The sequence below is a fragment of the Aotus nancymaae genome, unplaced genomic scaffold (assembly GCF_030222135.1).
Source record: "Aotus nancymaae isolate 86718 unplaced genomic scaffold, 86718_ANA_hifiasm-v0.15.2.pri h1tg000006l, whole genome shotgun sequence".
Taxonomy (NCBI): Eukaryota; Metazoa; Chordata; class Mammalia; order Primates; family Aotidae; genus Aotus; species Aotus nancymaae.
Window position 1 is genome coordinate 7,494,729 of NW_026988417.1, and position 24,970 is coordinate 7,519,698.

General features: G+C 47.3%; 1 protein-coding gene and 1 pseudogene across 5 annotated transcripts in view; both read left to right on the plus strand.

Moving 5' to 3' along the window:
* Positions 1-24,970, plus strand: part of CRMP1 (collapsin response mediator protein 1) — a 79,204-nt gene that overhangs the window by 32,320 nt on the left and 21,914 nt on the right. For all 5 annotated transcript variants that reach the window (XM_012467013.3, XM_064365629.1, XM_064365630.1 and 2 more), the window contains exons 4-7: positions 3,443-3,607; positions 15,651-15,712; positions 17,795-17,875; positions 24,166-24,234. In XM_012467013.3, coding sequence (XP_012322436.2) covers positions 3,443-3,607; positions 15,651-15,712; positions 17,795-17,875; positions 24,166-24,234 — 377 coding nt within the window. The remainder of the gene's footprint in view (positions 1-3,442; positions 3,608-15,650; positions 15,713-17,794; positions 17,876-24,165; positions 24,235-24,970) is intronic.
* Positions 10,181-10,278, plus strand: LOC135272025 (U6 spliceosomal RNA; annotated as a pseudogene).

Consider the following 24,970-nt stretch of genomic DNA (forward strand, 5'->3'; position numbering starts at 1 on the left):
AGTTCCAGGCGGCTCATCTGTAAGCTGGCCCCAGCCGTGCCCACCTCTCCCACTTCCAAAGGAGTCCCTTTGGAAGCGTGGTCTGTGGGCTGGAGCCCACTGCCATGGGCAGAATTTGCCAAGTGCCTGAGCCAGGAGGGTGGGGCTCGACTTCTGAGGCAAGCACTGTCCTGATCTCTCTTCCAAAGGGGAGCCCATGGATCTGCTGGATGGGAAAACAGAAGGACCTAGACTTGGACTTGGATCCCAGTGGCCAAGGTTTGAACCTGAGCACTTCCACTTGGCAGGCAGCCGCGTGACTGTGGCCGGCACTCAGTCTCTCTGAGCCTCAGCTTCCTCATCTGTAATGTGGGTCTTATGGTAGGAAGCCCATAGGGTGGTTTGGAGACATACGTGAAAGTCCTTTGTGAAGTGCATGGGACATGAGAGTTCTAAGAGTGGGCGTGGAAGTTCGGGCTCAGGAGGCCTGCACAAGGCAGGGGACAGATCCTGGATGAGGAGCCAGGGTTCCTGGGACGTCCCCTGCTTTTCCCCATCACCAGCTGTGAGACCCTGGGGAGCCCTGCCCTGTAAGCCTTATCCTCCCCACCCGTGAAGGACCGTTTCCGAAGTGTGATTTATGGAACACTAAAAACCTATGAAGGCACATGAGGACCACAGTCTGGGCTCTGAAAGGGTCCCCACCCTTTCCCATCTTCATTCAGCAGATGTTAATTAAGAGTCGTACGCACCAGGCACCGTACCAGGTGAACACAAGCAGGAATGATGCTTGCTGTCAAGGGGCCTGCCATCTCTCAGGGAGTCACTAATCGTTCACATGTATGACTAGAAACTGTGACTCCTGCTACAAAAGAAGGGTGTACAGTGCTTTGAACTGAGGGGCCAGGTCTCAGGGAAGCATTCTCTGAAGAAGTGACATTGGTACAGGATCTGAAGGATGAGTTGGAATTAACGGGAGGAGGAGGGCAGAGAAGAGCAGAGCCCCAGGAGGAGGGAATAGCATGTGCAAAGGCCCTGAGGTGAGAACACACCTCCCATTCCAGAGACTGCAGGAAGGCCCGCGGGGCAGAGGTGTCCAGACTGAGGGACGAAATCCTGTGAGGCAAGGCTGGAAGGAGAGCACAACCCTGGGCCTCGATGGCCTGCTGTGGCTGTGGCTCTTTCTCACATGCGTGATGGGCAGCATTGAGGTATTTTAAGCAGGGAGGGATGTGACCTGTTCTGTGTTTTGAGGAGACTATAATAGAGTGGGCTGGGTGGGATGTGGGTGGACCAGTTGGGAGGCGATTGCATAGTTCAGCTGAGAGATGAGGGTGGCATGGCCGTGGAGTGGGAAGAAGCGGACAGCTCCAGGGAGATGGAGGCGGCCAGTCAACAGCCCTTGGTGCTGGGTCAGACGGGGGAGCACGCGAGGGAAAGGAAATGGCAATAGTGACCTGGGCTTCTGGCTGAGGAACCGTTAATTGGTGATGTCCTTCACAGCTGGGGGTGGGGGCGGGGAAAGTATTGCATGAGGTTTTGGACATTCTGATTTTGGGGAGCTTTCGAGTGATCTTGGTGGAGAAGCCAAGAACACAGCTGGGTTCAGAGTCCTGCAGCTCAGAGCAAGTGGTGTGTTTCAACGAGCTAGTGCACAGAAAGAAAAGGGATTCACTTAATGAGCATAGCGAACAGTAGACAAGGGAGTACTCAGGACGGTTGAGAAGCAGCAGCCAAAGAAGTAGGACAAAGGGCAGAAAAAGCCAGAAGGTGGTGTTGCCAGGGAAGCTGGAGAGGAGCAGCTTTAAGGAAGGAGGGAGTGACTCTTTGTGCCCCAAGAGGCTGAGGGAGTGACTCTCTGTGCCCTGAGAGGCCAAGAGAGTGAGGACCGCATGCTCCCCTTAGAGATGTGAGGGTTGTATTAGCAAAGGCTGATGCTTTAGATGGAATGGAGGTGTGCGTAGGAGGAGGAGAGGTGAGACTTCTCTTTTTGGCATCTGCCTGTGAAGTGTGGGGGTGCGAAGAAACAGGGCAGTAAGCTGCAGAGTATGTGAAGTCAAGGGAGGTTTGAAAGACTGGAGGCTCCCCTTTTTCATCGACTTTACATTTAAGATTTTATCTGGGAAAAAAAAGGATGATGAAGTGAACTTGTTTGGTCTTGGAGGTCCTTTTCATCTTGGCATTCTATGCCGAGGGAGGCAGCTTGGAGCAGTGGTTAGGAGTTCGGACCGTCTGACAAGTCTTGGATAACCTTCCTCCCTCTGCTTACTAGTTGTATGCTCTTGGACATGTGCTTTACCCTCTTTGAGTCTCAAGATTTTCATCTGCAAAATGGGGATATTAATTTTCACTCTATGGGACAGTTGTGAGGATTGAACTTATGTAAAGCCTTTGTGGCATTATCTGACAAATAGTGAGCATTCCATAAATAGTTATGATGATGATGACAATGGTGGTGATGACGGTGGTAATGAAGCCTGAAGATGATGGTGATGATGTCACTGCTAATGGTTAGGGTTAATGATAGTGACAATGATGGCAATATGACAACAATGATGGTGGGAGTGATTATGGAAAGGATGGTGATGATGGTGGTGATGGTAATGGTGGTGGTGATGGTGATGGGGTGATAATGATAGTGATGATGGTGGTGATGATGATGGTGGTGGTGATAATGATAGTGATGATTATGATGGCGGTGGTGGTGGTGGTGGTAATGATAGTGATGGTGATGGTGGTGGTGATGGGGTGGTGATGATGCTTATGGGTGATGATAGTGGTGATGAATGTGGATGGTGGTGGTGACTGACGATGGTGGTGGAGGTGATGATAGTGATGGGGTGATAATGATGGTGATGATAGTGGTGGTCATGGTGGTGATGGTGGTGGTGTGATAACGATGATGATGATGACGGTGATGATGGTGGTGGAGGTGATGATGATGGGATGATAGTGATAATGATGGTGGTGATGGTGATGATGGTGGTGATGGTGATGAGTGGTGGTGGTGGTGATAATGATAGTGATGATGATGGTGATGATAATCGTGGTGGTGATGGGGTGGTGATGATGGTGATGCGTGATAATGATAGTGGTGATGATAGTAGATGGTGGTGGTGGTGATGATGGTAATGATGATGATGGTGGTGATAGTAATGATGGTGATGGGTTGATAATGGTGATGATGATTGTGGTGGTGATGGTGGTGGTGATGATGGTAGAGGTGATGGTGATGATTATGATGGTGATAATGGTGGTGGAGGTGATGATGATTGTGGTGGTGATGATTGTGGTGATGATGATGATGGTTGTCATAGGGATGATGGTGATGGTGTGATAATGATGGTGGTGATGATAATGGTGGTGACGGTAATGATGGCGATAATGGTGATGGTGGTAATGATGTGGCTACCATTGGAATACTTGAGTCTGAAGCATCATGATCCATATTTCTCCATCCCAGTTGACCATGTTGTTCCTGAACCTGGGTCCAGCCTGCTGACCTCCTTTGAGAAGTGGCATGAAGCAGCTGACACCAAATCCTGCTGTGATTACTCCCTCCACGTGGACATCACAAGCTGGTACGATGGCGTTCGGGAGGAGCTGGAGGTGCTGGTGCAGGACAAAGGTCAGTTAAAGCCTCAGAACGGGGCTTTGGAATCCCTGGTTCTTTGGTAGATCCAAAGATTATGTGGAGTGAAAAATCCCCCTATTTGCATCTGCTCTGGTCCTGATTATGAGCTGCTCTCTGCCACATGACAGTGAAGAAACAGACAATTGCCTTACGGAGTCCGTCCTCTTCTCCTTGAAAACCTCTGGGGGTGTCCTTGTTCTCAGAAGCAGATCTCGTCTCTGCAGCGTGCCATGCCAAGCCCTCGCTGATCTAACCTCACTTTTCTTTCCCATCACCCGGATCACTAGTCTGGCTGCCATCCCTGAAACCTGCTATGCTGCGAGGCCCTTATTCATGTGGTTCCCCTGCCAGGAATGAATACCCTTTCTCCTCTGCCTGCCCATTGCTGCTCACCTTCAAGACCCAACTCAACCATTACCTTCTCCCATTTCCCCAGACAGAATTGCTTCAGACCTTGAATATCCAACACCGGTTACGTAGGCCTCCTTTGGGACACTTTTTCCATTGTTCCTGGATTATGGGAAGTGGGTCGTCTGGCTGGCTCTTCTGTTAGACCTTGAGTTCTGTGAGGGAGGGGACCATGTCTATATGTCCATGCATCCCACCTTGTCTCCCCTCTGTTTGGGTTCACACTAGGTATCCCTGTACAGTGTAGACACTTTATGGTGTGCATTACATCAAATGGAGGGGAACTGATCAGAAGACACAAAGGAAGCAAAGAAAAACAGAACAGAAAGAGTCAGGGCATGAGTGATCTGTCCAGAAAGGGGTAGTTAGGGAACCCTCTGAGGAGGCAGCCTCGAATGGTGGTGCTTCAAGGAGAGGGTATGTTGGTATGTTTTCTTTTCTTTATTTTCTTTCTTTCTCTCTCTATCTATCTCTTTCTCTCAGTTTCTTTCCTCTGTCGCCCAGGCTGGAGTACAGTAGCACGATCTTGGCTGACTGCAACCTCCGTCTCCTGGGTTCAAGCAATTCTCCTGCCTCAGCCTCCCAAGTAGCTGGGATTACAGGCATGCACCACCGTGCCCAGCTAATTTTTTTGCTTTTTTAGTAGAGACAGGGTTTCGCCCTGTTGGCCAGGCTGGTCTTGAACTCCTGACCTCAGGGGATCTGCCAGCCTCAGCCTCACAAAGTGCTTGGATTATAGGCATGAGCTACCACACCTGGCCCTCAATTTTTAAAATAGGTGTGCTGTGTTTTCTCATAATAACGTATCATCCCCAATATTTAAAGAAAGTCAGAAAATGGAAGGAAAAAATTGTTTTCCTCTGGTTCTACCCCGAATCACAATTTACTCTTAATATGAAGGATTATGGCTTTCCATTCCCTGTGTATTTGGATGATTTTTCCCTATGTGGTTGTGCAATAGCTGTTTGTGGAATCCTTCTTTTTTCACTTAACAGTTTATGAGTCACATTACTCTTCATCCATAACTTTTTAATGGCTCATAATGTACAATATAATGGTTAATTTGCTTAGCTACTTTATTTTTATTGGGTGTTTAGGCTTTCTATTTGTTTTATTATAAATCCTGTTACGGTGAATGTCTTCGTGTATAAACATTTGTTAGCATTTCTAATTTTTCTTTAGATTTTCAGAAATGGAATTATAAGGTCAAAGGTCTTAGCATTTTTCAAGATTATGACACCTATTGCCAAACTGGTTTCCTGAAAGATGCATCTCCTTGTACACCTGCAAGTCCTGTGCCAGAATCTGTAGTCCCTGCACCTTTGCACCATTGGGTGTTATTGGGTCTATGAAATCCGTGCCAATCCTTGATGGGTGAAAGACACCACCATTGTGGTTTTCGTGGCTGTTCTTTACTAATGACATTAAATAATTTTCCTTCTGTGAATATCTGATTGTATTCTTTGCCCACTCATCAATTTGCATTTTCATATGTCTATGTAAGCTCTTTCTATCAAGAAGGCGTTATTGGCCAGGCATGGTGGCTCATGCCTGTAATCCCAGCAGTTTGGGAGGCTGAGGAGAGAGGACTGCTTGAGGCCAGGAATTTGAGACTAGCCTGGGCAACATAGTGAGACTACAACTCTACAAAAAAAAAAAAAAAAGCCAGGAGTGGTGGTGCATGCCTGTAGTCCCAGCTACTTGGAAGTCTGAGCAGGAGCATTGCTTGTACTTGGGAGGTTGAGGCTGGAGTGAGCACTACACGCCTGCCTGGGTCATAGAGTGAGACCCTATCTTTTTGTTGTTGTTGTACCTTAGGTTCTGGGGTACATGTGCAGATCATGCAGGATTGTTGCATAGGTACCTATATGGCAAGGCGGTTTGCTGCCTCCATCCCCCCATCACCTATATCTGGTATTTCTCCCTTCATTATCCCTCCCAACCCCTGCTGTCCCTCCCCTAGCCCCCACTACTGACCGCAGTGTGTGATGCTCCCCTCCCTGTGTCCACGGGTTCTAATTGTTCAATACTCACCTATGAGTGATAACATAACGGTGTTTGGTTTTCTGTTCTTGTGTCAGTTTGCTGAGAATGATGGTTTCCAGATTCATCCATGTCCCTTGTGGCGGACCTAGAAATAGAAATTCCATTTGACCCAGCAATCCCATTACTGGATATATACCCAAAGGATTATAAATCGTTCTATTATAAAGACACATGCACATGTATGTTCATTGTGGCACTGTTTACAATAGGAAAGACCTGGAGACCCTATCTTTCAAAAGAAGAAGGCATTATCCTTTTATTGCAGTTGCTGTGTGATTCATGGCAAGTACATAACAGAGTCGTAATCCAAGGAAATTGACAGTCTTGTATCTTACTTTCCTTACCTGATGTTAAGTTCTGAGCAATTTTCCCCAGGTTGCTGCCTTAAGTGAATGGTTGTTCGGGGCGCCCCTCACTGAGGTGGGAGGGTCTCTGGAGTGGCAGCGGAGTTTGTAGAGAAAGACACTGGGCTCCGTGGGGCCTGGTGGGTCCGTGCTGTCTGCAGGCATCCAGGGAGCCCTGTGCTGTACGCCTCTGGGCTGGGTCATCAACAGGCGAATGGCGATGGTGCCCAGGTCCTGGCAGCAACCATATGCTTCTGTGAAATCAGCTTTTTAGATTCCACATAGAAATGAGATGATGTGGTATTTGCCTTTCTGTGCCTGGCTTATTTCACTTAACATAGGGTTCCACACCTTCAACTTTGTTGTTGCAAATGACAGGATGTCCTTTTTACCAAGGCAGCCATTGTGTACACTTACCACATTTATAAAATCCACTCGCTCATTGATGGAACAGGTTGCTTCCTTATCTTAGCTGTTGTAAATAATGCCACAATGAACACGGGAGTGCAGGTACCCCCTGGACATACTGACTTCAGTTCTTTTGGATTTTTACCCGGTAGTGGGACTGCTGAAGCATATGGCAATTCAGTTTTTAGTTTTGTGAGGAGCCTCCCTACTCTTCTCCATAGAGGTGGCTGTGCTAACTTACATTCCCACGAATGGTGCTTCAGGGGTTCCCGTTTCTCCACATCCTCGCCAACACTTGCTCTCTTAGATGCAGGTTTTTCCCTCCCCTTCCCTCCCCTCCCCTCCCCTCCCCTTCCCTTCCCCCTTTCCCTTCCCCCTTTCCCTTCCCTCCCCCACCTTCCCTCCCCTCCCCTTTCTTTTCCTTTCCTTCCCTTTCCCTTTCTTTCTTTTTTTTGAGACAGAGTTTCACTCTTGTTTCCCAGGCTGGAGTGCAATGGTACGATCTCGGTTCACTGCAACCTCTGCCTCCTGGGCTCAAGCGATTCTCCTGCCTCAGCCTCCCGAGTAGCTGGGATTATAGGCATGGGCCACCACACACATCTAATTTTGTATTTTTAGTAGAGATGGGATTTCTCCATGTTGGTCAGGATGGTCTGAACTCTTGACCTCAGGCGATCTGTCTGCCTTGGCCTGTGCTGGGATTACAGGCATGAGCCACCGAACCCCGCCTTTTTTTTTTTTTCTTGAGATGGAGTCTCACTCTGTTGCCCAGGCTGGAGTGCAATGGTGCCATCTTGGCTCACTGCAACCTCTGCCTCCCAGGTTCAAGTGATTCCTCTGCCTCAGCCTCCTGAGTAGCTGGGATTACAGGCTCCGACCACCATGCCTGGCTAATTTTTGTATTTTTAGTAGAGTCAGGGTTTCACCATATTAGCCAGGCTGGTCTTGAACTCCTGACCTCAGGTGATCCACCCACCTCGGCCTCCCAAAGTGCTGGGATTACAGGCATGAGCCACCGCGCCCGGCCGGGTTTTTATTTTCTAATCAGCTTAAATGCTCTCAGCAGCTTCACATCATCCCCAGAATAAATCCCAAACTGTCCACCTGGCTCTCGAGGACCCACCTGCCCCTCCAGACTGGCTTGTTCCAGTTCCTGGAGCCCAGATCCCCAGCCCCCCTGCACCTCCCTGTTTCCCATCTGCTTAAGGCTGCCTCTGGCCCTCGGGGCTATGTGAGTGAGCCCTGTCCCCTTCAGGAACAATGTCCCTGCTTTTTCCTAGCGATTCTCCTGTTTGTTGCTAAGCTGCACTTCCTCGGGAAGCCTTCTCTGAAGCCCCCTGACAGATGCAACCCCCCACGAGTCCCCCACATACTAGGTCGTCTTTACCTGTTTTCTTGCTGATTTTCCCGCACCCCAGCCCAGATGGTGAGCCCCCTCTGGGCGGGGACTTGTCGTCTTACTCACAGTTGCGTGGCCAGTGCCTGCACACCGAGAGATACAACAGGTATCAGTGGACCAGCTGATTGACTTCCTGAAAATTGCCTTTATTAACTTCTGTATCCCAAGCGCTCAGCACATGCTTAGCATAGAGCAGGCTCTCAATAAATGTTTCTAACATGAATAAATAAGTGAGGGAAGGAAAAGAGAGCGAGAAGCAGGGAGGGAGAGAAGAAAGGGCAGGAGGAACACGCCTGGTTTCCTTTGTCCTGAAGCATTTTAGTGCGTCCTTCTCTAAGTCAGAAGGGCTTGCCCGGAAACCTTGGTGGTCGTCATGAGTGTACTGTACAGTCACGTGCAGGGCACTTCCAGGATGGGAAAGCAACCCATTTGGTGTAATGTACTCTTTGCAGAAATGCGGGACGTGAAGCCCAGAGAGGTGCAGAAACTTCTCCAGTGCCACACAGCTACTGAGGCCTGAACTCAGCCCAGCCTGACAGAGCAGCTGTCACTGTTGATGTCTTTATGGGAATGGCAAACAGGCACCCTCCCTTGGAGATCAGCTTGAAGAAGGTGCCTCGGTCAGGTGGGGTGGGCATGTGGGGCTCAGGCTGGAGTGCAGCTCCCTGGGGTGCTTCCTTAGCCATGGGCCCTTGTGCGAGACACAGCTGGAGACGCCTCCCAGCTGCCGCCAGCCCCAACCTCCTTCCTGCCGGGCGCTCTTCATGTTGTTTTTAGACTTCCAAAAGAATAGGTCCATAGGGGTCCCCAAGGACGAGATCAGCCCTGGTGACCTGAGATCTGCCCTTAGTGGCTGAAATATAGCCTTAGAAATCTCAAGATACAAGAGGAAATTATTCTAGAATAGGCTAGTTCTGGGTGCTGTGTGGACTTGGTAGGAGAAAATGACTGTCCCTCGTGTCCCTTCCATAGTCAATCACCGAGGAAGCGTCTTTCCTGTGGTTTCTAAGCCACAAACCCCAAACGCTATGAATAGTAATTGTTGGTGTTGTGGGAGGTCAGCAGCATTTGAATCTGAAAATAGAGACTTCAATTTATAAACCTTTGAAAGGAGGAGAAAAAGCAAGATGTGGTAAACAGGAAAAGAACTCACATTGGCCGAGTGCTTCCTGTAGATCAGGCCCTTGGTTCTTTCCTCAGAGCAGCAACGCGAGGGCAGTGATATCATTCCCCTTGTTGCACGAACTTCCTGGATCGTTCTTCCAGAACCCTCATGGTCTTTTTATTGCATTTCCCTGTGTATCAGCTAGCATTTGCTGTGTAACAAACCACTCCAAACCTAGAGGTTAAAGTAGCAATCATTTATTCACTATTTTGACTGGGCTCAACTGAGCAGTTCTACAGATCTTGCTCGGTCTCACTGTGACTTTTGGACCTCAGCTGGGATGGACAGGTGGCTCCATGCACGATCTCTTATCCTCCAGTGGCTCTCTGGTTGTATCATGTTGGTGAAAACAAGTCAAAAAAACCAACCCAGACTCAAGGGATGGGGAAAAAGCCTCCACTTCTTGGTAGAAGCAACCTCAAAGAATTTGTGACCGTTTTAATCTACCCTATTGCCTCATGCTGGCCACAAAAAGTTATATTCCCCCCAAGTGCAAAATACTGTTACCCTTCCCAGAAACCCTAAAAGTTCCATCCAGTTACAGCACAAGGCTCAAAGTCCAGGATTTCACTGTCAGCATCTACACAGGCTGCAGATGAGGCTCCAGGGTGTGGCTTCTCTTTATCCAAAGACTTGCGAACTAAAAGGTCTGTTACGTGTGCTCCCTTGGTGGGCTGGCAACACGCACCCAGCACACAAGGGTGGGACAGGGACCGGATGACCACAGTAAACATTCCCAATTAAAAAGAGAGAGAATGGGTGGCGCCTAGTCAGGACTTCGTAGAAATTCTGGAATTATGCTCACCTCAGCAGCATATATACTAAAATTGAAATGATACAGAGAAGATTAGCATGCAAGGATGAAATGCAAATTTGTGAAGTGCTCCGTATTTTTCTATTTGACCCAGCAATCCCATTACTGAGTATATACCCAAAGGATTATAAATCGTTCTATTACAAAAACATATGCTCACGTATGTTCTTCGCGGCACTATTTACAATAGCAAAGACCTGGAGCCAACCCAAATGTCCATCAGTGATAGACTGGACAAAGAAAATGTGGCACATATACACCATGGAATACTACACAGCCATAAAAAACTATGAGTTCGTGTCTTTTGTAAGGACATGGTTGAATCTGGAAACCATCATTCTCAGCAAACTGAGACAAGAACAGAAAACCAGATACTGCATGTTCTCACTCATAGGCGAGTGTTGAACGATGAGAGCACATGAGCACAGGGAGGGGAGCATCACACACTGGGGTCTGTTGTGGGGGGCTAAGGGAGGGACAGCAGGGATGGGGAAGTTGGGGAGGCATCACATGGGGAGAAATGCCAGATGTAGGTGACAGGGGATGGAGACAGCAAACCACTTTGCCATGTATGTACCTATGCAACAATCCTGCATGATCTGCACATGTACCCCAGAACCTAAAGTACAATAAAAAAAAAAAGAAAAAGAAAGAAATACTGGAATTTAGCTGGCTACATGTGGCCAGGTGCACCTATTCTGGGATTAGGGAATGTTCCTTCCTCAGGGGAGGAGTGTCCAAGTTCAGGGTCTGGCAAACCGTAGACAGTCCCTGAGGCAAATCTGGTTGTGGCCTGTTTTATATTGTCCTTGAGCTAATATTTTTTTTTTTTGTTTACATTCTTAAAGGCCTTAAGAAACAAAACAGGCAAATAACAATAGCAAACAATAACACATGACAGAAGACTGTATGTGGCCCCCCAAATCTAAAACATTTACTAATCTCACCCTTGACAAAAAAAGTCCCCTGTGCTAGCAGGCTTTGCAGAGCCCAGGTTCCATCCTCTGGACTCCTGGCCTGACTCTTTGAGGTATTGTAACTTTGCCCAAAAAGTGGCCCATGTTCACAGTTGAGCAACTTTCTCAACCTTTTCCTGCCCATAGAAAGTTGGCTGATCAGAGGCTTCTTTTCATTTTGAACTTCCTTAGTCTCTTTTAGTTAAAAGTGGTACAACTTTCTTAAATACATCATGGGCTTCCAGTGTATCAGATTCTAGTGCAGTCTCTACTAGGCAGAGCTTTTTTGAGAGAAGTCTACTTACATGACTGCCAGGGTGCTGTGTGACACAGAATCTCTCCAGAACTAGGCTAAGCGAAATGCAGCAAGTTTGCCTTAGTGATAGAGACACGTATCCAAGGTTCTTATGCCAGGGAGTTTTTTCCCTGCTCTCATTTCTGTTTTTCTCTTTGAGCCAGCTCTGCTCTCTTACCCTAGGCCTGCATTCTCTCCTGCCTCAGTCCTTATGGTGGGAAGCAACCGTCCAGCCTATTTCCAGGTGTCATTTCTGCTTTGGAGGTCAGCCAGGTGTCCTTTGATGTCAGCTGGACTCCGTTTTTCATCCTAGTTCTGTTTCACAACTGTTAGGGGCCCAGTCCTGAACTGTGGTCTGGGGTCACATGGTGTGAATATGGCTGTTTCCAAGGTTATTGGGTGGACATGGGGATGCGGAAGTTGCTATAAAATGTATGAAAGTTCTGAGAACCGGAGGGTATAATGAATAAATAGGTTGGCAACCCAATTGGTGTTCCATACAATCCTGTGGAACTAGAGTTCCAGGGGACCTTCTTGGAAAATAACTGTGATGACAGCCTTTATGAATCTGAGAGTTTTTATGACTGTCAGGGGCCTCTGCATTTCCTGAGGCTCAGTTGTGAGTAGTAGAAATATCAGGCCAAAGGAACGAAACCCAACTCTTGATATGCAATTGCTAAATTGGATTTTTAGGCGGTTGCAAATTGTGCCATTTTTCACTGTCACTTGCCATTAAGAGGGACTCATTTTGAGGCATATTCACTAGTACTAGAAAACATCTTTTAAGATATGACATAATATTGAGGTTTTAATTTGAATTACTTTGATTGAAAATAAGACCGAATCTTTTCCTTATTTTTATTCGCCATTTGCTTTTTCTTAAATTAGCCATTTGCTTTTTCTTAAACTGTCTAACACTGTTTGCCTTTGGCTTTTATTTTAATCTTTTAAATATAAATCAGAACATACAACTCAAATATGTGGCTTTATGAATTATTATGAGGTTACCCCACTCAGGCAAGAAATATAATTTTGCCAGCCACACTGTGTTAGTCTGTTTTTGCATTGCTGGGTAATTTATACAGAAGAGAGGTTTAATTGGCTCACAGTTCTGCAGGCTGTACAGGAAGCATGGCATCAGCATCTGTTTGGCTTCTAGTGAGACCTCAGGGAGCTTCCAATCATGGTGGAAGACAAAGGGGAGTAGGCACATCACATGGCGAGAGAGAGGGAGCAGGAGGGACGGGGAGGTGCTACACTGTCTAAAACAACCAGATCTTGCATGAACTACCAGAGGGAGAACTTACTCATCACCAAGGGGATGGTGCTAAACCACTGGTGAGGAGTCCACCTCCCATGATCCAACCACCTTCCACCAAGCCCCACCTCCAACATTGGGGATTACATTTCAACATGAGATTTGGAAGGGACAAACATCCAAACCATATCGCACCCCTACAGACTTTTCCTTGGGCAGTCAAGACTCCTGCCTACCCTGCAAAGTTACCACTCTCTGATATTCTTTAAATAGGATTAAAAAAAATTTTTGTTGCATTTGTTGCAGATATGTTTACAATGTTGATTGTTTGCCTTTTATTTTGAGTTTTTAAGAGTTGACTTACAAATGACTTCCATCAATAAGTCCAGTCTATCATGGTTTTTCATGATAACTTTTAATCTGAGATGGCCTTGCCCTGTTTGTTCCCTCTCTCTCTGGGAAGCAGTTCTAGGGTATGTTTAGCAATTCTGCCACATTTCTTCTAGTTCATTATTTCTGCTGTTATCTGTATTATTACTTCTAATTTCTGGTGAATTGTTATTCTACTCCGTTAAAATTTCCTGTGGAAGATTACTTGGTTTATATACTCTTTTCTATCCCTTAAAAAATAATGAAGCATTTAAAGCTATGAATTTACCTCTCACGATGGTTTTACCTGCTTACCCATTGATATGTATTCTGTGTGTAACTGAGTTTTGGTTTTTGTATTTATTTATTTTATTTATTTATTTTTTTGAGATGGAGTCTCCCTCTGTCACCCAGGCTGGAGTGCAGTGGTGTGATCTTGGCTCACTGCAACCTCTGCCTCCCAGGTTCAAGTGATTCTCCTGCCTCAACTTCCTGAGTAGCTGGGATTACAGGAGCCCACCACTACGCCTGGCTAATTTTTATATTTTTAGTAGAGACGGGGTTTCACCATATCAGCCAGGCTGTTCTCAAACTCGTGACTTCATGATCCACCTGCCTTGGCCTCCCAAAGTGCTGGGATTACAGGTGTGAGCTGCTGAGCTCAGCCAGTTTTTGTATTTAAAGAAGGTTTTTCTTTATGAGGAGTACAATATATATTAAATGTCAAATTATTTTTAAGTTATTACTTGATTAATTAGAGATTGATGCTTTCATGCTAATCTCTGAAAACATTTTTTAAAAATTTCCTGATCTTTCGGGAAAAGAAATATTTATTGTTACAATTTTCTACATAAGAAAAGATTTTGGTTTGTCTTCACTATTGCTTATTTTAAAATAAGTCTCAATATCATGTAATACTTTGGCCTTAAATTATTTTTTTTTTCCTTATCCAAATATTTTCTGATTCCACTAAGAAACATGACTTGAGGACGGATGAGATCGAGACCATCCTGTCCAACATGTGAAACCCTGACTCTACTAAAAATACAAAAATTAGCTGGGCTTGGTGATGTGCGCCTGTAGTCCCAGCTACTCGGGAGGCTCAGGCAGGAGAATTGCCACCTCCTGGGAAGCAGAGGTTGCAGTGAGCAGAGATCACGCCACTGCACTCCAGCCTACCGACAAAGCGGGATTCCATCTTCAAAAAAAAGAAAAGAAACATGACTTGCATAGCACATGTGCAATAAAAATGATATCTAAGATATGGTCTCTGTCCTCAGGCAACTTGAAGGTGAATTAAGGAAAAGTTTACTCCTTCTGTACACTACTCCCCCGACCTGCCAGTGCACTCAGTGATTTATTCCTATCACTTGAACCTTTTTGAGTCCCGCCAGTTCTCTCCATCCCTAGGGGTGAGATGGGTTGGTGCCTGGCGCAGAGCTCCAGCCTTCTCTGGGAGCCTCCACAGTCTGCCGGGTGCCCTCAGCATCCTCCTTCCTGCCCCATTTCTCCTTGCCTTTCCCTACTCCCATTCCCCACACTGCTTCCAGCATAGTCTTTCTACCACAAATGGCTCTGCTCATGCTACTCCCTTGCTTTAAAAACACCTGCTTTACTAGATAGAGGTGATGGTTGCACACATTGTGAATGTACTAAATGCCACTGAATTGGACAGTTTAAACTGGTTGTGATGGTGAACTGCAGGTTATATGTATTATGCCACAATTTTTTAAAAAATGAGATAAAAAAGCACATGCCTTAGGACACTTTCTAGAAGCTGCAGGACTAATGTCTTTTCATCTTCCTTATTGCAGATGCTTATCACACCCTTCCTTATCTTTAGCACACCCCTCCTTCTGAGCCTGCAGAGTTTCCCTCCTCCTCTTCTTCTTCGACTCCTCCTCCTCTTCTTCCTCTTCCTCCTCTTCTTCTCCTCCTCCTCTTCCTCCTCCTCCTCCTCTTCCTCTTCCTCCTCCTCCTCTTCCTCCTCCTCCTCTTCCTCCTCCTCTTCCTCTTCCTCTTCCTCCTCCTCCTCTTCTCCTCCTCCTCTTCTCCTCCTCTTCTCCTCTTCCTCTTCCTCCTCTTCCTCTTCCTCCTCCTCCTCTTCCTCCTCCTCTTCTCCTCTTCTTCTTCCTCCTCTTCCTCTTCCTCCTCCTCCTCTTCTCCTCCTCCTCTTCTCCTCCTCTTCTCCTCTTCCTCTTCCTCCTCTTCCTCTTCCTCCTCCTCCTCTTCCTCCTCCTCCTCTTCCTCCTTCTCTTCTTCTCCTCCTCTTCCTCCTCTCCTTCCTCCTCCTCTTCTTCCACCTCCTCCTCTTCCTCCTCCTCCTCTTCTTCCTCTTCCCCCTCCCGCTCTCCTCCATCACATTCAGATTCTGCTTACTTAGATGGGACCTTCTCTGGAAGCTTCCTTTGACCCTCACCCATACCCCCAGGCTGGATAGGTGCCCCACTGAGAATCCCAATGGCACTCATCTCTCCCGATGGCTACCACTCTGCTCTGCGGTCATTGATTTATTGGAAGGACATGCTTCTGTTTTTCTTAAACATGTTTTTCTGCCCTTTTTATCTTGAAACAGGCATTAATTCCTTCCAAGTTTACATGGCTTATAAGGATCTCTACCAAATGTCCGACAGCCAGGTAGGTTCCTTCCCTCACACGTGCCATCTCCTCTCTTGTCTGGGCAGGACTGGGCCAGCTTTGCCAGTCCAGGCAGCACAGGGCAAGGGAGATTGTGAGTCACATGTGGTGGGGTTCGAGTCCTGGTCCTGGCACGGAATGGCTATGTGATATGATGTCAGTCATTGCCCCTGCTGGGCTTTTGTTCTTTTCTGACTGCGTGGGTGGCATGCAGAGGGGGTCCCTGGTTTGGTGGCCCCCAAACCCGGCTCATCCTCAGCATCATCTGGAGATCTCACTCAAAATACAGATTCTTAGTGCATGTTAGAGATGTCGGGTGTCGGGCTCAGGAGTCTGTACTTCCTGAAGGCTCCACACTGGATTCTGGGAGTCAGGCAAGGTTGGGGACCATTTATAAGCTCTGACACAGAAGAGAGACTGCCTGGCCTTCCCTCACACCAACTGCAAGATGTTGGGCAAGTCATCTTCTCTCGTTGGTAAGATGTAACATTTCTGGCCCTGCCAACATCAGACAATTGTTACAGAAATGCAGCAACTCAAGGGAGATGGAGCAGCAAGTTGTTCTTCAGGAGTAGCTGTTGCGACTTACGGGACACCTGCCCTTCTTATACTACTGGGTCTCCTGGTTTTGTTTCATTGTCATTTTCCTTTGCTCTGCTTGTTGGTGTGGTGGAGAAAATCATGGAGGCTACAGCCAAGCCAGGCTGCAAGTCCTGGCCATACTGGCTGCTTGCTGTGCAGCCAGAGGAAGTTTTCCCAACCTCTCTGTGCTTTAGGCTCATAGTAGCCCTGCCTTATAGGGGCAGTTGGACGACTGAATGATTTAATAAGAGTGAAGTGCTAGGATGGTGCCTGGCACAGAGCGGTGCCATACAGGCATTAGTAAGCATGGTAATTCGTTGTTACCATGGAGATAGCTGGGCAGTGAGAAAAACAAATCATGTCCTGCCTTTCAAATAAACACTTGGGGTTGCAGAAAGTAACTTATCCCAAGATGTCCTGGAAGCCTTTGATGCAATCAATAGAAGACATTCAAAGAGCTGAAAATTGGTTCACTTACATAGAAAACAGCATGTGATGTGCTGGCATAATTGTGATTTTTCACCTGTTTCATTCTAACGACTGGGACCCTGGGCATGGATGGAATCAATCAGCTTCTGGGTGTGGGTTCTCAAAAGTTCTTCATGCCTCCACGCATCTTCCCCATTTGCTTGTGGAAGATTACTTGGTTTCTATACTCTTGTCTATCCCTTTAAAAAATAATGAAGCATTTAAGGCTATGAATTTACCTCTCACAATGGTTTTGCCTGCCTACCCATTGGTATTTACATTTGCTGCTAAGTTGGAAAGCACACATCCTGGGCGATGTTGTCTTACATGCATGGAGAACGAAGTTGAGATTCAAATGCCTCTGGGGAGGAAGGTTCATGGCTTTAGCCCTCACCAGGGGCAAATGCCCAAATGTAGATTCTCTTCAGGTAGGAAGAGAATGTAGGGCAGTGGGGAGGGCCTGTTTTGGCTAATTGAGAGGCTGGTTGGCATGCTATATGCTGTCTGAGTACTGGAGTTATTAGAGAGCTTGTTTCCTCCACCCCACCACTGTCTATAAACTGGCATGGGTTGGTATTTTTGTAAATATGCACACATCTCCTGTGGCATGTCGGTGGCTATAGTACAGGCTTAGCAGATTTAGTCAGACAGTTTCCGTAAAGCTAACAGTGACTTCTCAAGACCAGTTGTTGCCATTAACACCTACGGGTGTTTCAAAAAAGCCAACCCAAAAAAACAGCAAAAGGCACAGATAGGCACCAAGACTGAGTCTGTCTTCATGCCCTAGGGGGACTTGGATCAGTTGTGCCCACCCTTAGCCCCCCGCTTTTGGGTCTGCAAGATATCCAGGCCAAGGAACGATCCTTCCAAGTCTGACTCGTATAACAGCACATTCCATCCATATGAATGTGTCTACAGAGGCCGGCAGGTGAATGACCAAATGGGTGTGAGCAGAAGAATGCTCTTTGTGAGTGCACATGCTGTGATTTTTTTTTTTTAATCTCACACCAACCCCTATTTATCTCTCCATAGCTCTATGAAGCCTTTACCTTCCTTAAGGGGCTGGGAGCTGTGATCTTGGTCCACGCAGAAAATGGAGATTTGATAGCTCAGGTGAGTGGTGTGAATTTCCACTCCTTCTACCTCCGTCTGCTTCTCCTTGTTGCAAAAGGTTTGATAAAAGAGCATTGGTTAGGGAGGAGGCTACACAATGTAAGGTCAAGCCAAGAACTGGGTGTCACATCAGACACACCAGGTGAGAGTCACTCACACACCACTGGCAGGCCACATTGACTGTAGAATCTGTTTTCTCACCTGTACAATGAGTATAACATAACTGCCCTGTGAACCTTGAAGGGTTTGCATGAGGGAATGAGGATGTGAATGAAAATGCTTTGCAAACCTAGGTCATAGCAGTGGCATGCACATGGAAACTGGTGTTCCCCACTGTCTTCAGGAATTGATCGTGGGCATCATGGAAAAGCCCAGGCTTGGAGGAAGTGTTCCAGGCCAGCCTCCTTCATCTCACAGCCATGTGACCTTGGGCAAGGAACTTTTCCCATGAACATTGTCATTTTTCATCCAGAAACACCCACCTGGCAGTGTTATTGTAAGGATCAAGTGATATTATGTGCCGTAATATCATTGGCACGTTGGTTTGAATGTGTCCTTCAAAAGTTCATACATTGAAAACTTAATCCACAAACTAGTATGTTGATGGTATTTGGAGGTGAGGCCTTGGGGAGGTAATTTGCATTAGATGAGATCATCAGGGTGGGGCCCTCTTGATGGGATTAGTGGCTTTAAAAGGAAAGAAAGAGAGACCTCAGCTGGCATGCACCTGCTCTCTCATGTGCTGGCCACCACCATGCTGTGATGCAGCGAGAAGGCCCTCACCAGATGCCGGCATCTTGTTATTAGATTTCCCAGCCTCCAGATCCATGAGAAATACACTTAGTTTCTGTATTAATTATCCAGTCTATGGTATTCTGTTACAGCATGAGAAAACAGATTAGGACATTATGTGAGGTTCAGCATCTCACACATAGTGGACTGCAGCCATGCAAAAGTTTTGGGTAAGACAAGACATGAACACGTTTTGATCATTCTAGCTGTGGGGTGGAGAATTTGTTGGAAAAAGAATGAAGGCTGGGAGTAGTGGCTCACACCAGTAATCCTGACACTTTGAGAGGCCGAGGCGGGCGGATCAGTTGAGGCCAGGAGTGTGAGACCAGCCCGACCAACATGACAAAACTCCATCTCTACTAAACATACAAAAATTAGCTGGGTGTGGTGCGGCACACCTGTAATCCCAGCTATTACAGATGGGAATATAGCTATTACAGATGTGAGGCTGAGGTGTGAGAATTGCTTGAACCTGGGAAGTGGAGGCTGCAGTAAACTGAGATTGTGCCACTGCACTCCAGCCTGGGCAACAGAGGGAGACTCTGTCTCAAAAAAAAAAAAAAAGAATGAAGTCAGTGTGACCTGCTAGGTTCTATTCCAGCAATTCTCATGAGAAATGAAGAAAGGTGATAGGAGATGGAAGAGGTGGGCGTGACAGGAGGGAAACATGATCTACAGGACTCATGGACAGATTGGGTCGGGGAAGAAGGAAAGGAAGTCGGGGGGGCTTCTGGGTCTCTGGTCCAGAGTCATGGATTGATCATAATGCTGTAAATCAAGACTGGGCATATAGGGGAGGTCAGGATGCAGCCAGTGAAGGTAGTTAATGCCAGGCACGTTGCAAAGGACTCATATATTGATACTCATAACTATTCTATGAGGTAGATATAATTATTCCCATTTTATTGGTAGGGAAACGGAAGCTCAGATATGAATAAGTTGCTCACTGTTGCTCACAGGGCAGTGGAGCTGGGATGTCAACCAGTTTCCTCTGGTTCCAGAGCGCAGTGGAAGAGCAGCGTGATGGTGCAGTGCTGGAGATCTAAAGCTTTGCCATTAAGGTTCTGCTACCGACTTAACCTCTTGTCTATGTCCTTGTACGTTTTCTGCACCACAATTGAAATTCTTTCAAATTCAATGTAAAAAACAAACAGTGCCTCAGTTCCATCGTGCAACAGTATTCTGTTCATTGATAACAAGTCACATCCAGCCCACACTCAAAAACAAGGGATTATACAAGGGCAGGAATGTCAGGAAGTGATAATTATTCGGGCCACGTCTGAGACTTCCTCCCAACTCCCAATCTGTCTTCTGGCTCCCACGATTGATGTCCCTCTCCTGGGCAAAATACAATCAACCCTCGCATGCTTCTCCAAAATCTCATAACAACATTAACTCAGGTCTGGAATCTCATCATCTGAACAAGGTGCAGGTGTGGATGAGGCTCCTTGGCTGCATTTCTCATAATCTGTAGGTCTATGAAGCTAAAGAAGGAGATACCTCCCCTCCTGACATACAACAGACAGTGGTGGACCTGACATTCCAATTCAAAAGGGGAAATAGAAAGCCTCAGTGAGTCATTGGTTCATGGCGGTTCTGAAATCCGGCTGAGAAATGTTGGCAGTTCCTTGACGGGGTCTCAAAGCCTGAGAATAATTCTCCATAGCTCTTGGCTCTACCTGCTGAGCTCCTGCTTCCATCCTCTGAGTCATCCATCCTTTTTCATGAAAGGTAGTGCATGTCTGGAGCCGAGTGGTTTTCTCATTCTGCTTCTTGCTCAGTAGAATTTTGGGGTTCCACCAAGTGCAGTGTCTCATGCCTGTAATCCCAGCACTTTGGGAGGCCAAAGCTGGTGGATCACCTGAGGTCAGAAGTTCAAGACCAGCCTGGCCAACATGGCAAAACCCTGCCTCTACTAAAAATACAAAAAAAAAAAAATTAGCAGAGTGTGGTGGCGAGTGCCTGTAATTCCAGCTACTTGGGAGGCTGAGGCAGGAGAATCGCTTGAATACGGGAGGTGGAGGTTGCAGTGAGCTGAGATCGTGCCACTACACTCCAGCCTGGGTGACAGAGTGAAACTCCATCTCAAAAAAAAAAAAGAAGAATTTTGGGGATCCAGCTCCCTCTTTTCGTATCACATGCCTGTGTTCAGTCTCAGCTTCCAGTATTTTGCTAAGGTAATTCTCCTAAAAGTCTGTGGATCTCCTGTGAACCTCATCGGGGTACACACAATAAGACGAAAGACACCCACCAGTTTCTTCCAGATAATCCCTCCACTGCCCTGATGAGAGAGCTGAGGGACACACCTGCAAGCTTCCTAGAGGCCCTGTAGTTTGCGAGGTCCTCAGTCGCAGCCTTGATCTCTTTAAAATGTCTCTTTAAAAAATTCTTTTTTTAGTTTTTTGAGACTGAGTCTCGCTCTGTCACCCAGGCTGGAGTGCAGTGGTGCAATCTTGGCTCATTGCAACCTCCATCTCCTGGGTTCAAGTGATTCTTGTGCCTCAGCCTCCCGAGTAGCTAGGACTACAGGCATGTGCTGCCACGCTTGGCTAGTTTTTGTATTTTTAGTAGAGATGGCCAGACTCAAAATGTTGGCCAGACTAGTCTTGAACTCCTGACCTCAGGTGATCTGCCGGCCTTGGCCTCCCAGAGTCCTGCAATTACAGGCATGAGCCCCCGCGCCCAGCCTAAAGGTTCCCTATTTAAAGGATCTCTTTATTGTGCCTGATAATACTGGGAGGCACCACCCCTCATCTTTCTGAGTTCTTAAAGGCTTGTAGAGTCACATCCTCGATTTCATCGCAAGACTATGGCGGCTTCTCGCCTCCTGTGAGCACTCACTGCAATGTCCTCAGAGGCCCTGTTTCTTCTAAGAGTCCATTCAGGGCTATTTAAAATGCTGCTTCAGAATTCATTCACTGCCTGGTTCCAGAGCCTCTTCCACACATTTAGATATCTTTTATGGTAACACCCTACTTCTGCTAACAAAACCTGCACGAGTCATCCATGATTACGTAACAAATTACTCCAAAACATAGCATCTTAAAGCAGATGACTGTCATCTCAGGGTCCTGCGGGTCAGGACGCCAGGTGCAGCTCAGCTGTTTCTGGCTGAGGGTCTCACAGGCCATAGTGAGTGGCAGGTGGGGCAGTGGGCGTCTCAAGGCTCAGCTGGTGCAGGATTTGCATCCAGCCTGGCGTAGGTGGTGGATTTCAGGATTTAGCTCCTTGCCAGCCGTCAGGCTAATGTGTTCTTTGCTGGCTGCTGGCCAGAGGCCTCCCTCAGTTCCTTGCACATGGGCAGCCCCAGCGAGGCAGCTTCCTTCAGTTCCTTCAGAGCAGATTAACCAAAGAGCAAGAAGTGAGAAGGGCAGAAGCCAGAGTCTCTGTAACCTGACCCCGGAAGTGACAGCCCACCCGTTTTGTCTCGTTCTGCTCATCAGAAGCAAGGTGCTGTGTCCAGCCCACACTCCAGGGGAGGGGATCCTGCAGGGGCATGAAAACCAGGAGGCGGGATCACTGGGAGTCATCTTAGAAGTTGCCTGTCACACAAATCTCAGCTGATTTTCAACTTTCTATAAATGGAACCATATAGTGCGCACTCTTACGCCTGGCTCCATTTGCTCAAGGACGTGTGAGAGTCATTCCTTGGTCAGGCATAGCACTAGCTTCTTTTTTATCACTTTGTAGAATTCCAGTGCATGACTCTGGCACCATGTATTCTCCAGTCATTGGATATTTAGATAGTTTCGGATTTGGGACCGTTATGTATAAGGCTTCTGTGCTTCTTCTTCTTCCACTCTTGTTCAGCCTTTTATTAAAAGTACGTTCACATTTTTAGCTGGCATATACCTAAGAGAGGCCTGACTGGGTCATAGGGAGTGTGTAGATTCAGCTTTAGTGATTACTGCTACACAGTTTTCCAGCGTGCCTGCCCGCCCCTACTGGTGTGGGAGAGGTCCAGTCTGCAGCCCGCAGCTCCTGGGTGGCACATCAGGGGCTTGGCTCTCCTCACTGCCAGCGGACACTTAGCAGTTTCAGCTCCAGCACATCTGTCACCTTTTGGACATCTCTTTCCAGCTTTCAACATTTTGTTTCTATTGTCATGTCTGTATTTTCTTGGTTCTTGTGTATCATTTTCTGTTGCTAGCGTGTTTTGGAAGGCAATGAATCAAATGTGTGTACACCATTATTTTCAACTAAAAACCCTACCCTCGTCTTTGTTTTCCCTTGTTATGCCATCTTTCATCCTCCTTCTTCCCCGCTTCTCCCTCCCTCCCGCCTTTCTTCCCTTCCTCCCCTTCTCTCCATTCCCCCTCCCTCCCCTGCCCTTCTCCTCCTCCTTCCTCTTTCCTTCCAGAATAGTAACTGACATCTAAACAATTTCACATAGGGATTTCTCTGTATTCTAAAATCTTTTTGTAAACATTTTCTAAAAATGCTTTGTAAACACCATCTTCAGTAGCTGAAATTATTCCATTGTTTACTTAAATCCACCCAGCTGCGAGACTTTGAAATGGTTTCCCATTTATATTCTTGTAATATACGCGAGTTTAATAACCGTAGATGCACAGTTGAGCTTGTGATTTCTTTTCATGGTTGATGGGGCCCGGGGTTCATGACTGGGTTATGTCCAAGAACAATGACACAGACGCTGAGGAAGTTAAAATTAGCAGCAGCACAGCTGGCATCTGGGCAATGTCAAAAAGAATTTTTCTTTTTGAGAAATTAAAATGTTCCTGGGGCAAAGAAACTTTGGACCAGATGGATTTGAATCTGGGCCATCAGCGCAGAGAACCATTTCAAGGTTATATGTTAAGTTTGAGGTACTGGTTTCCTGCCAGAAAGACAGATGCCAGGAAGAGGCAGCTGAAATAGAGATAGGAGAGCCGGCTGCCAATTAATGAGCGCTTCCTCCGCTTCACGTGCTGTGGTGAGCATGTTTTATACGCTCACGCATCTGATCAACACAGTAACTCTGCACTACAAGCACTGTACAGCAGAGAAGACCGAGGCTCAGAGAGCTTGACCAACCTGCCCAAAGTCACAGAGACAGCTGTTCTGGATCTGGACTCCCAGTTCAGGGATCTTTGATTTCAACGTCAAAGACTAGAGTAGGATTCCTGGTTGAAGATATCCGTGTCATACCCAAACACCACGTTCTTCCCAGAGGACAGCCCTGCAGGGAGACGGGATTGAGAGGGTGGTGGCTGGTCTTTGAAGCTCGTGTCTTATAACCCTGCTTCCTCGCGTTGATCCTGGGGATTCAACGTAAAGCAGGTGCAGATGGAGCCATGCAGGGCTACAAGGGGGAAGGTGGACGGGTGTAGTGGAGGGGGCACAGTTCACCGACCCACCCAGCCCACTGTCTACCTCGTGCAAGCCACTCACCTCTTTGGGACCCAGCCGCCCCCTCTGTCTAACCAGGGAAATGGAGGAGCCATTTCTCCCGGCTCTGACATCCTCTAATCGCTAACTCACTTGTTCTTGATTCATAGGAACAAAAGCGGATCCTAGAGATGGGCATCACGGGTCCTGAGGGCCATGCCCTGAGCAGACCTGAAGAGGTAAGGACTCCCCAACGTGGATGTGACCCTGACACCCACCACTGAGCACTCACCTTGATGCTGTTGCTGTTCCAGCTGGAACAGCTCAGCCGGGGCCCGGCTCCTTCCCATGTCCTCTCCCAGAGCATCCCAAACTATCTTGCCTTTCCTGGGAGCCCTGGGGACTGCAGGTTGGAGAAGCCAGGAAGAGGGGCTGCCTCTCCCAGGGTCCTGGAACTTCACTCCAAGGCCCAATGGGTGCCCCAGTGTCCCAACTGGATGTAGAGTCTCATGGAGGACTTTGCATAGTGGATGATAGGAAAGTGGAGCCACGTGCCCAAGCCCAGCACCCAGGAGACAACTCCCACCGCCTGCCCTGTTCCCAAGCCTTGAAATAGCATGACTTACCCTGGAGTGGCTGTGTGTGCGCGTTTGAGTGTGACAGTATGTGTGTGTGTGTGTGTACATGCACCTGTGTGTGTGTATGTGCATGCACCCATGTGTGTGTGCGTGCATGTGTGTGCACGCATGCACGTGTGTGTGTGTGTGTGTGTGCACGCACGCATGCACATCCGCAGGGAGCCTGATGGAGGAAGGCAAGCTGATCAGGCATGGAATGGAATGCGCACTCCGGAAACCACCTTTGAGTTGAGGACATTTTCTTTTTTACTTTTCTTTTTTTTTTTCCTTTGAGACAATCTCACTCTGTCACCCAGGCTAGAGTTCAGTGGTAGGATCTCAGCTCATTGCAGCCTCT